The 10,736-nt window shown below is 40.4% G+C and overlaps 2 protein-coding genes across 3 annotated transcripts; both read right to left on the bottom strand.

The window, feature by feature from the left end:
* Positions 1 to 681: 681 nt before the first annotated feature.
* LOC117256921 (E3 ubiquitin-protein ligase TRIM39-like) lies at positions 682 to 6,085 on the bottom strand. 2 transcript variants are annotated; one of them, XM_078170881.1, is made up of 2 exons: positions 4,735 to 6,085; positions 682 to 4,557 (listed from the first exon to the last, which is right to left on the bottom strand). In XM_078170881.1, the coding sequence occupies exon 2, from the start codon at positions 4,551 to 4,553 to the stop codon at positions 3,120 to 3,122; it is 1,434 nt and encodes a 477-aa protein (XP_078027007.1). In that variant the 5' UTR covers positions 4,554 to 4,557; positions 4,735 to 6,085; the 3' UTR covers positions 682 to 3,119. The 2 variants fall into 2 exon arrangements, with proteins under 2 accessions (XP_078027007.1, XP_033482550.2); XM_033626659.2 differs by having other exon boundaries at positions 682 to 4,600; positions 4,735 to 6,082.
* Positions 6,086 to 8,101: 2,016 nt separating this feature from the next.
* Positions 8,102 to 10,147, bottom strand: LOC117256922 (E3 ubiquitin-protein ligase TRIM39-like). The gene is made up of 2 exons (XM_078166159.1): positions 9,900 to 10,147; positions 8,102 to 9,800 (listed from the first exon to the last, which is right to left on the bottom strand). Exon 2 carries the CDS (start codon positions 9,779 to 9,781, stop codon positions 8,102 to 8,104), a length of 1,680 nt encoding a protein of 559 aa, XP_078022285.1. The 5' UTR covers positions 9,782 to 9,800; positions 9,900 to 10,147.
* Positions 10,148 to 10,736: the final 589 nt, after the last annotated feature.

Genomic DNA, 10,736 nt, shown 5'->3' with positions numbered 1-10,736 from the left:
CAAACCTTGCTGTAAGGCGACTAATATTTTTACTCTACACTGTAGTACTCTGTGAAAACAATTGCATGATGTCGTCCCTGACTCTGGAGGAGAAAATAACCCTGATGACATTGTAGTGATGTCATCAGGGTAATCTCAGGTTTAATTTGGAGACTACAAACGTATAACAGAAAGTCTGAGTTACAAACTGGAGGTGTGGAGTGTGAAAGTTGTTCAAGTTTACCAAGCAGGGAGCTTCTTATAAAAATGCTATAGAGTTGCATTGTGGGAAATGTAGGATCCAGTGTTTTCAGAGCATTATTATTAAGATATCTGCTGATCTGGTTACAGCAGTTATTTGTGAGTTTTATTTTAAAAATAGCCGACAGTTTATAAGATTATAAGAGTAAAATGATTTTATGTCGTGTTAGTTTTTTGTTGTTTTTTTTTGAGAGGAAATGGTCCTGTAATGTTTTATTCTGTGGAAGCTGAGATAAAAGACTAGTTATGAAACCTTTTTTATGAAGATCATGAATTGCAGACAGTCGTTATCTCAAGATGAGACAATAATCTGATCATCAGAAAACAATGTTTGACACAAAACTAAACATGAGCAAATATTATTTACTTTAAGATAATTGAGGATGTGATCTAGATGTAACAGGCCTAAAAATATTCTCAACAACCAAAGATACTCTCAGCTTCTCTACTTTTCTTTGGTGGCATATAAGCAACAAGTTATATTACAACTTAAGTTTAGAAATATTTGAGACCTTTTTTTTTCTAAACATTATGGCTTTTTCTTTGTAATATGACCATATTTACTTAATGTTGGGACTTTGTTCTCAAAATATTAATAATAAAATAAGTAATAAATGATGAAAATATTTTTTGAAATATAATGATTTCAATGTCCACACATTCTGACTTTCTCTTGCTTGACTTTATTCTCAAAATGTTACAATTTTTGCTCAAAATCTCTGGACACAATTTAATCTGAAACCATATTCCTCCACCCAAAAAAAGACAATTAAAGTAAATGATAAAAATCACAGTTGTATTAATATGTTTTAAGTCACGATTAAAATAATTCAAAGACAGTGTCTCCATTACGACAGAATTTATACACTCTTAGAAAAAAGGGTCCTTCCTGAAGAGCTCAGGTTCTAACCAGAAGCATTTGCCTTAGAGAACTCTCTTTAGAAGAAAGGATTCTTTGAAGGCCCAGGCACACCAAACCGACTTCAAAATACTAGCAGCAACGAAAGCCAACTGTTGCATTGCCTCACGTCGCCTTGCAGAGACTACAGTTGACGGTCAACAAGCACGTATGTTCTGCGCCTGCGTGAGAGGAAATAACACTCTACATCAGCAGATGGCAGTCGTCTGTAATCGTCATTCAAAGAGGGAAACATGCATATACACATGCTGCTTCTGCTTTTTAATGATTGTAACAGTGAAACAAAGACCAGTCAGCCAAAGGTCAGTTAGCAGCAACACTCCCCCATCACTGATGTGACATGCTGAATCGGTCAAATAAAAAAAATAAAAAAAGCCAATGAGGGGCAACGTCCCAACATTGACCAATAGCCGACTGTCGGCTGGGTGTGTCAGGGCCTTAAGAGCTATTTGTAAAACTAAGGTTTCTATTAAGAACCCATTGCATTCAAAGACCTTTTTGGTAGACAGAGGGATTATTGAAAGCACAGGTTTAAAAAGGTTTACCTATGTTTCAAATAGTATTTTCAAATCAAGATATATTTGGAACCACCTTGATCAATTCAATTTACTTGTGTTTTGCCATATATTGGTCACAATTCATTACTTCCAAAACTGAAGACATATATATATATATATATATATATATATATATATATATATATATATATATATATATATATATATCGTATTGAATGAGCTCTAGGATATGCATACTTCAAGTATTTTGCCTATTGTAACCTTAATATCAACATAGAACTTCATCATAATCATTCTGTCTCCTCCACAAGTATTATTATCACAGTCTTCTTGGAAATCAGAAAAACAAAAGCAACTCCAGTGACAACATTCATGAAAATTAGCCTTTTTTTATTTAACCCAGTCGATCAATAATTTCCTAACTAGCTCAGATTGTCCCAACAACATGGTAATTATGTTCCTGAAACACTGACACTCCTCTGTTCATTCATGTACAGCATGCTCAGTGAATACATACAAAGTCATTCATCTGCTTCATGTAGCGTTGTTGAGCCCTGGACACACCGGACGCGTAGTGCCGCGGAAGTCCTGCGAGTGTACTCACAGGCGCTTGACTGTCCACACAGGCAGCGCATTTCTCCTGCGCTCTCCGCGCCTGTTAAACATCGACTCCACTCGTCTGTTCCTCGTTTTTTCATTTCAACAGGTCATTTTAAACATGGGTAAGTCCATATTTTAATCGTTTTTTATAACGTAATAAGTTAATTACAATTTGTCATTGCATGTCCATGTATTGATCGTGTTGGATAAACACTGAATGAATAGGGCATATTGTTCTGACCATTTTATTTATGTAGTTATGTCTGTAGGCTCGGTGACACAAAATTAAAATTGTAATGAAGTGATCAGGGTATTGAAAATGTGTTCGGTTATACACTGTTGTGTTATTTTAAATTGGTATTTTCTCCTCACGTTCCTCAGTGCGTGCTGTTATTTTATTTTGAAAATTGGCCGGATTCTCCCGTCTTTTCAGTGCCCGACTTCCTGTTTGGTACGATCCGCTCTATCCAGCTTTACAGAAGCGCTCGCGGCCCGCGTGAAAAATAGACCAGACGCCGAACTGAAGCGCTGCCTCCGCGTGCACTCCGCTCTGCTCAGCGGCCTGTGTGGACAGTCAGATAGGTTAACATGGGCGCCGATTGAAAACTGCCTCCGCTGCTGGGCGCTGCGCTTCGGTTCCGCGTCCGGTGTGTCCAGAATGGCACGGGTGTGTATGCCTGTTCATCTTTTCGTTCATGTCCTTATTAATGCACAATTTATAACTTGCTTGTTGGATTTATTAAAAACGAACGAATGAAAACTAAATATCTTTGAATATCTTAAAGGAAAATTAAAATGACCGGTAAAAATAGATTATGACCGGATTTTTATGACCCTGTCGGTCAAAATGACCGGCGACGAAAAAGTCTAGCACAACGTCTGGCCATGGGCTGTTTGACACAGACCTTCACAGGCAGGCCTAATATCTTCAGTGGGGATTCATTCCATGTGCCAAAGTGTGGGAACACCCTCTCAGTGAATGTGTGTGTGAAGGTGTGTATGTGTGTGTTAGTATCAAGATCAGAGAATGACAGTTTCCCTTTGTCAAAGTCCAGATGAACTCTGACCCTCTGGAGCTTCTTGTTGACTGAGAGAACTTCAGTAAGCAGCGTTGGAGAGGATGCTTCGCATTTTCCATTAGAGAAATGAATTTGCCAGTATCCACTCACCATTTCTCCCTTCTTTCGAGCAGACTCCTTTGTCACACCTAGGCCCCAGAATTTGTCATTTGTAGCCTCAACATCCCAGCTGTGAATGCCAGAGTTAAAGCCCTCTGAGCCCAGGAGAACACGATAATGGTCAATCCTCTCTGGATTGTCAGGAAGCTTCTGTTTCTCTCCACATCTCACACTGTTCAGATCTATAGTCGGGAGGAGTTTTGGATGAGCAGTGTTTGGATCCAGAATCACAGGAGTGTAAGAGACCATCTTCTTCATCTTGTTCCAGATGCTGAAGGTCAGGTTGCCCAGGTGTTTGGCCTGGTCTATCAGAGCTCCTGAGGGCAGCTGTGGATCATCCAGCAGGGGGCGCTGCTGGACTCTTTCCACTGCAGCCTTGTAGTTCTGCAGGAATGAGGCATCTTCAGCTCTCAGCTCCTCCTCTGTGGCTCTGATTGTGTATGAAAGAGCTGCTATCTCTCTGCTCAGAGCCTCAATCTTCTCCTCCATCATCTGACTCTTCTGCTCCTCTTCCTCCCTCAGAGCAGAGATCCTGGCCTCCTCTTCCTCTTGTAGAAACTGGTGAAGCTTCTGAAACTGCCTCTTAATCAGCCTCTCTGTTTGTTGGGCCTGGAACTTAATGAATTGTGCTGTTTGGTCACAGTTTCCTTTAACTTGTTCAAACAGCTTCAGTTTCTCCTGTAAGGTCTTCAGAGATTTCTGCAGCTCCTCTTTGTGATCCTGTGCAGCTTCATCGATGGGTCTGAATCTGTGGTTGTTGTGGGTTTTTGAATCACTGCAGACGAGACACACTGGCTGCTGATGGTCCAGACAGAAGAGTTTGAGTTTCTCAGAGTGCAGACTGCACAGAGTCTCTGAACCTCTCTGATCTCTCTCCAGTAAAAAGGCCTCACACAGGTTCTTTAACGCCAAACAAATGGGTGGTTCTTCCCTCAATGACCTACTCTTACAGTATGGACACTCACGTGTTGGTTTCTCCCTCCACCAGCTCTGCACACAGTCTTTACAGAAGCTGTGGCTACATGACAGGACAACAGGATCTTTAAAGATTTCATGGCAGACAGGACAGGCGAGATCCTCCTCTGGTCGGGAAGCCATTTTTCTGTAAGTTAAGTAAAAGATGGCACACAGCCAGGAGCGTCGGCCTGTCAAAAAAAGTTTAAAGTTTTACTTTCACTTTAAGTCGTAACTCGTAGCTCGAACAAAACTCCTGTTTATAATGTGAAATCAGTAAGATTTAGTAGACAGTATTCATGTTCTTCAGTAGTCCCAGACTTACCAATGTTTCCTCCTGTCTGTCAAGGCGGTGAAAAAGACGAGAAATAACGGCGTGTTCACGTCATGTCGGATACAACACCTGCGCAGTGATATCTGGTCGGATGATAGTTCCACTGCCGTAAAGAAGTTTGGACGGGCCTCAGTGCAGACTAGTTCATGCACTCAATTATTCATGCATTATTCATGCATATCTGACAAAAATATCAAAGACAGTAAGAAATTAATAATTTAATTGAGTAGTTTTTTAATAGTGTATTCATATTTTTATAGCTTATTTAGAAAAAGCATATAATTTTGTTTTAAGCCTAGTTCAGACCAAAGATTTGCAAAGAGATGAAACCATTTTACGATGCAGAGAAAAGTTGCAGTGGCGTGAATTGACCATCTGAGCTCAACTCAAGCCAGCTGATGGTTTCACATGCAACTCTGCTGGTCAAATCACTGGCGGGTGGTTTTAGAAGGCTGGTCACCTGTTTCTACAGCCAGTTGGCCTGTAGTGAAGTCTGCTGGTTGAGTCAAAATAACCACAGCTGCATCTCAGCCTCTGCTGGACAGAGCCTTGATCTGTCTGTAGACCAATAACAAGGAAAACAAACACGCACATTTAGATAGAAAACATCAGTAAGGATCATATAATGTATGTTTTTTAATCTGATTAAATGATTCTACAGTCAGAGTTGAAACAATGAAGATATAATGGATAAAGATGAACTAAACTATACTAAAATGTGATCTGCAGTGCCGCCCCACTGAAAGAACTGACACCAAAGTCAGGCTACTCGAATGGTGTCACCAGTGTCAAGGTGATGTGAATTTTAGTTTCTCATGTTTGAGATGTTGCATCACTTCTCTCGTCCACTGAGTCCAGCTCGGTGGATGATGGTTCTTCCAGTTAAGACGGATTAACTGCTGTGCTAATGAAGTGACAAATTATTTTAGTTTGAGTTTAGATCCTGAAAGATTCTTAGTTTCCATTCTTGCTGTGCCAAAAATAGCAGTCGAAGTCTGTGCACAATTTTATGGCAGTCTAATGGTTGTTAAAATATTTCAGTCTGGACTCTGGAACAAAATAGTGGACCAACCGAGAGACAGGCAGACAGCCAGAGACATGATCCAGTGTGGCTAAAAATAATATCAGTCAGTCTCTGTAACGCCACTGCAAAACTGTGAATGGGGAAAAATATCCAGTAACTTCAATCACTGAATCAAACCATTATTTATTCAGGGAAATTGACTGAGCGTTAAGCTCTTTGACAGCAATGCCCTGAAAAGTTGATTGTGAAGCCGGTCATACTGTGGCCTCATAAGAAACAATAGAAAGTTTCTGTACTTTTCTGTGGTGGCATACAAGCAACAAATTGAAAACATCAGAAATATGACTTGTTTTCTCTTATTTCCTGTAGTATTGTGGCTTTATTAAAAAAAATATTGCATTTATTTCTCAAAATATAATGACTTTAATTCAGAAACATTATGATTTTTCTTGTTTGACTTTACTGGATGATGATTTGTTTTGTTTTTAATATATTTCAACTATATTATGGAAATCTTTCCATAGCATGTTCTGGATTTTTTTCCTTTCCCTGACACTGTCCCGATGATACTCCTTCGTGTATTTAAATTCACAAGTTTATTTAACTCCTGCTCAAACTCTCTGGACACATTTGAGCCTGAAACCATTTATTCTTTATTAGTTTTAGAATCATGTTGTAAAAGTAGTTCAAAAAGAATCACAACGTAATCAGTAATGTACAATTTACATTTACAACTGATCCACTATCCCATACACAGTTACATATAACGTCAAAGTCTTCACAATTTCAAAAGAGCAAATGCCTCTGCTTACACAATGGATGACAGTGCACAATTAAATAAAAACAATAAAAGCAAAATACTTAAAATGATCCTCTTCATCCCTCAGAGCAGAGATCCTGGCCTCCTCTTCCTCTTGTAGAAACTGGTGAAGCTTCTTTAACTGCTCCTTAATCTGCCTCTCAGTGTGTCGGGCCTGGACCTTAAGTGCTCTGTTTGTCAGGCTGTGACAGCATGTTACCAAAACTCCAAGAAATTAGCATTTGCCCAAGAAATAAGCTTTTTTTTTCCCACGATGAATCATATTCCCTTGAATCACGCATACAGACATGATACATGGTACCTCCACTATCAGTATCATCATCATCTTCTCCCTAATTTTTTCCTCATTGTTCCCCGATTTACATGTAACCTCTTCTCAGAGCTATAACTCGGTTAAACCACAAACTTTTTCTCACAATAATCAAATTAGTCTTTTTCGGTATCAACATAGTTGATAGGCAGTTAATATGCAGACCAAGTCAAATTCTGATTATTGTTTGCAAGTCTTTCCTGTCGTTTTCTGTCAGTACAAAACAGTAAAGTCTGTTCATTTCTTGTGCACAAACTGTGGAAACAGTAACAGTATACCATGAAGATCAATATATATTGCATACTATTTGCAATTAGAATGGAGTATAAAATTAGGACATTATATGGCACAATATTGACAAAACAAAATAAGTTAAAAAAAACAAAAAAAAACATACACCGATGTTTGACCTTGACAGGGTTTCCTGTTTGAAACCTGTGGCAAACAACTCAAATTGATTTAAAGCCTAACCCTCAGCAATACACCTGCACGAGAAGGGACTGTGTGTAGTCCCTGTGTGTTGACAATGACTGTCACTGGTAATATCTTCCCTGGCAGTTTACTCAGGGTGGCAATGTATGGAAACAGCCTCTCCAAGTGAGGATTAGAATATATGCAGTTCACATAACCTGGTCGAAATTAATATATACAAACGCTTGAAGATCCACTCATTACAAAAAGTGTATGTCATATAAAAACTAAAGTGATGGTCAAAGTTGTCACAGTGAAATTTAAGGTGTGTTGATGTTAGATAGTTTGATTTTTAGAATCACATCTGTCACACATAATCACAAATGTGCAGTTTACATGTTCCATTTTCTCCTACACAGTAATTAACAGTAAATTTGAAATGATCCTATATGTAAAGTAAAATCTCCACGGTTTAAAATAAAGAAATACATAAACAGTTGAGAATAAGATTTAAACTCTAAAGAATTAAAACTAGCATTTGCCTAAGAAATAAGCTTAAAAATATATTATCATTTCTTAAGATGAATCATATTCCCTTAAATCTGATCATGATATGTGGTATCTCCACCATCAGTATATCATCATCTTTTTCCCGTTATTAAGCAATTTAAATGTGTCCTCTTCTGTGAGATATAGCTCAGTTAAGCCACAAACTTTTTTCTCATAATTATCAAATTTAGTCTTCTTTTAGTATCAACATAGTTGACATACATAAATACAACATAATTTTCTATTAATAGAAAAAGGGGGGTGGCGGGGGGGGGGCGAGGCGGAAGGGGTTGGGGGCGAGGCGGAAGGGGTTGGGGGTGGGGGCGGAAGGGGGTGGGGGGGGGTTGGCAAGGCGGTAAAGAGTGGGTGGTGGTGGGGGGCCAGTGCAGGGGGCACCAGCAAATATCTTGCCTAGGGTGCCAAATTGGTCAGGCACGATCCTGGCCGGATTGGACCCTTTGGAAGGCCGGTTCTGGCCCCTGGGCTGTATGTTTGACACACCTGCTGTGTATGAAGAGACTGTGTGTTGTCCCTGTGTGTTGACAGTGACTGTTGATGGTAATATCTTCCCTGGGAGTTCACTCAGGGTGGCAATGTATGGAAACAGCCTGTCAGTGAAGGTGTGTGTGAAGGTGTGTATGTGTGTGTTAGTATCAAGGTCATAGAATGACAGTTTCCCTTTCTCAAAGTCCAGATGAACTCTGATTCTCTGGAGCTTCTTCCTCACTGGGAGAACTTTCTCTGGCAGTGGTGGGGAGGCTGCCATGTATTTTCCATCAAGAAAATAAATTTCCCAGAATCCAGTTGATATTTTTCCCTTTCTCCCTTTCTCAGACTCCTTCATCACACCTAGGGCCCAGGTATTGTCATACCTAACTTCAAAGTCCCAGTGGTGACTCCCAGAGTTAAAGCTCTCTGAGCCCAGGACAGCAATGTCATAATCAAACCGCTCTGGATTGTCAGGAAGCATCCGCTTATCTCCAAATCTCACACTGGTTAGATCTTCAGACAGGATGTATTCAGGGCGAGCAGTGTTTGGATCCAGAATCAAAGGAGTGTAGGAGACCATGTCCTTCATCTTGTTCCAGATGTTGAAGGTCAGGTTGCCCAGGTGTTTGGCCTGGTCTATCAGAGCTCCTGAGGGCAGCTGTGGATCATCCAGCAGGGGGCGCTGCTGGGCTCTTTCCACTGCAGCCTTGTAGTTCTGCAGGAATGAGATGTCTTCAGCTCTCAGCTCCTCCTCTGTGGCTCTGATTGTGTCTGAAAGAGCTGCTATCTCTCTGCTCAGAGCCTCAATCTTCTCCTTCATCACCTGACTCTTCTGCTCCTCTTCATCCCTCAGAGCAGAGATCCTGGCCTCCTCTTCATCTTGTAGAAACTGGTGAAGCTTTTTAAACTGCTCCTTAATCTGCCTCTCTGTGTGTAGGGCCTGGACCTTAATGTGCTCTGCTGTTTGGTCACAGTTTCCTTTAACTTGTTCAAACAGCTTCAGTTTCTCCTGTAAGGTCTTCAGAGATTTCTGCAGCTCCTCTTTGTGCTCCTGTGCAGCTTCATCGATGGGTCTGAATCTGTGGTTGTTGTGTCTCTTTGAATCTCTGCAGACGAGACACACTGGCTGCTGATGGTCCATACAGAAGAGTCTGAGTTTCTCAGAGTGCAGACTGCAGGAGAGGATAGTCTCTGAACCTCTCTGATCTCTCTCCAGTAAAAAGGCCTCACACAGGTTCTTTAACACCAGGTTACGAGGTGTATCACTAAACAAATGTCTTTCTTTACAAATCGGACACTGGTGTATGTGTTTTTCTCTCCACCAGCTCTGCACGCAGTCTTTACAGAAGCTGTGGCTACATGACAGAACAACAGGATCTTTAAAGATCTCAAAGCAGACAGAACAGGAGAGATCCCTTTCTGACTGAGAGGACATGTTTTGCCTCTGAGTGAAGCTGAAAACACAGAAGGCAGAACAATGAAAGCAGTCAGTCAACTGAGGAATTTCCCTTACAGTTACTTTCACTTTGAGTCGCAGTTCCTCTAAATCTTACTTGTACAATGTAGAATCAGCAGCAGGTTGAAGTGGCAGTATTCCAGTACTCCGGTAATCCCAGTGTTGCCAGAATTTCTTCGACTCAGTGGCTTCTCCCCGTGGAGTTTTATCTGGTAGTAAATATTGAACACGCAAGACACAAACTGCAGCAGTGTCACACAGCTCATATCATTTGACATTCACATCTGAGGAATGAGGAACATACTTGGGGCATACGCCCATCAGGTGCATCCAACCACATCTTAAGTGAACCCATGTTATATAAAGGTGTTGTGGCAAAAGTAGGTGTTTATTCCTCGTTGAACTGTGTGACAATACCGTAACACTTGCATGGGAGGGAGGCAGGTGTTTGTGTAAAAACTTTCTTTTTATACCTGCACAGATTGTAGATTCTAACATATTATATGCACAACAGTAAAATTACATATGCATTTCTTTGCCATTGTTAGTTTTGTCCTTTTGCTGTTTGTCTTTTTGTGATTATTTTGTTCAATAAATATTAATATTCTAGTTATTACTGTTTTTAGGGTCTATACTTTATTCTACAACATAAAATACATCAGTAAATAGCCCACTTGTGAATTTTAAAGCTTTTAGGTGTTTCAAAAAAAGGTGGATTGTCACTAAATGAATGGAAAAAGAAAAAAGCGATCCACACACCAAAAGAACTCCCGTATGCAATTTTATTATGCGTGACGTTTCGAGCGTGATGCTCTTCCTCAGACTGCAGTCTGAGCAGAGTGACCGTCCTCTACTGACCAATCAGACTGCTGTGTTCACAGCTCCATCTTTTAGTACCAGATCTGTGTGCTAGGTACCCCAACAGGGGGGGGAC

Source organism: Epinephelus lanceolatus, chromosome 1 (assembly GCF_041903045.1).
Source record: "Epinephelus lanceolatus isolate andai-2023 chromosome 1, ASM4190304v1, whole genome shotgun sequence".
Classification (NCBI taxonomy): Eukaryota; Metazoa; Chordata; class Actinopteri; order Perciformes; family Serranidae; genus Epinephelus; species Epinephelus lanceolatus.
This window is presented reverse-complemented; position numbering and strand designations above follow the sequence as displayed.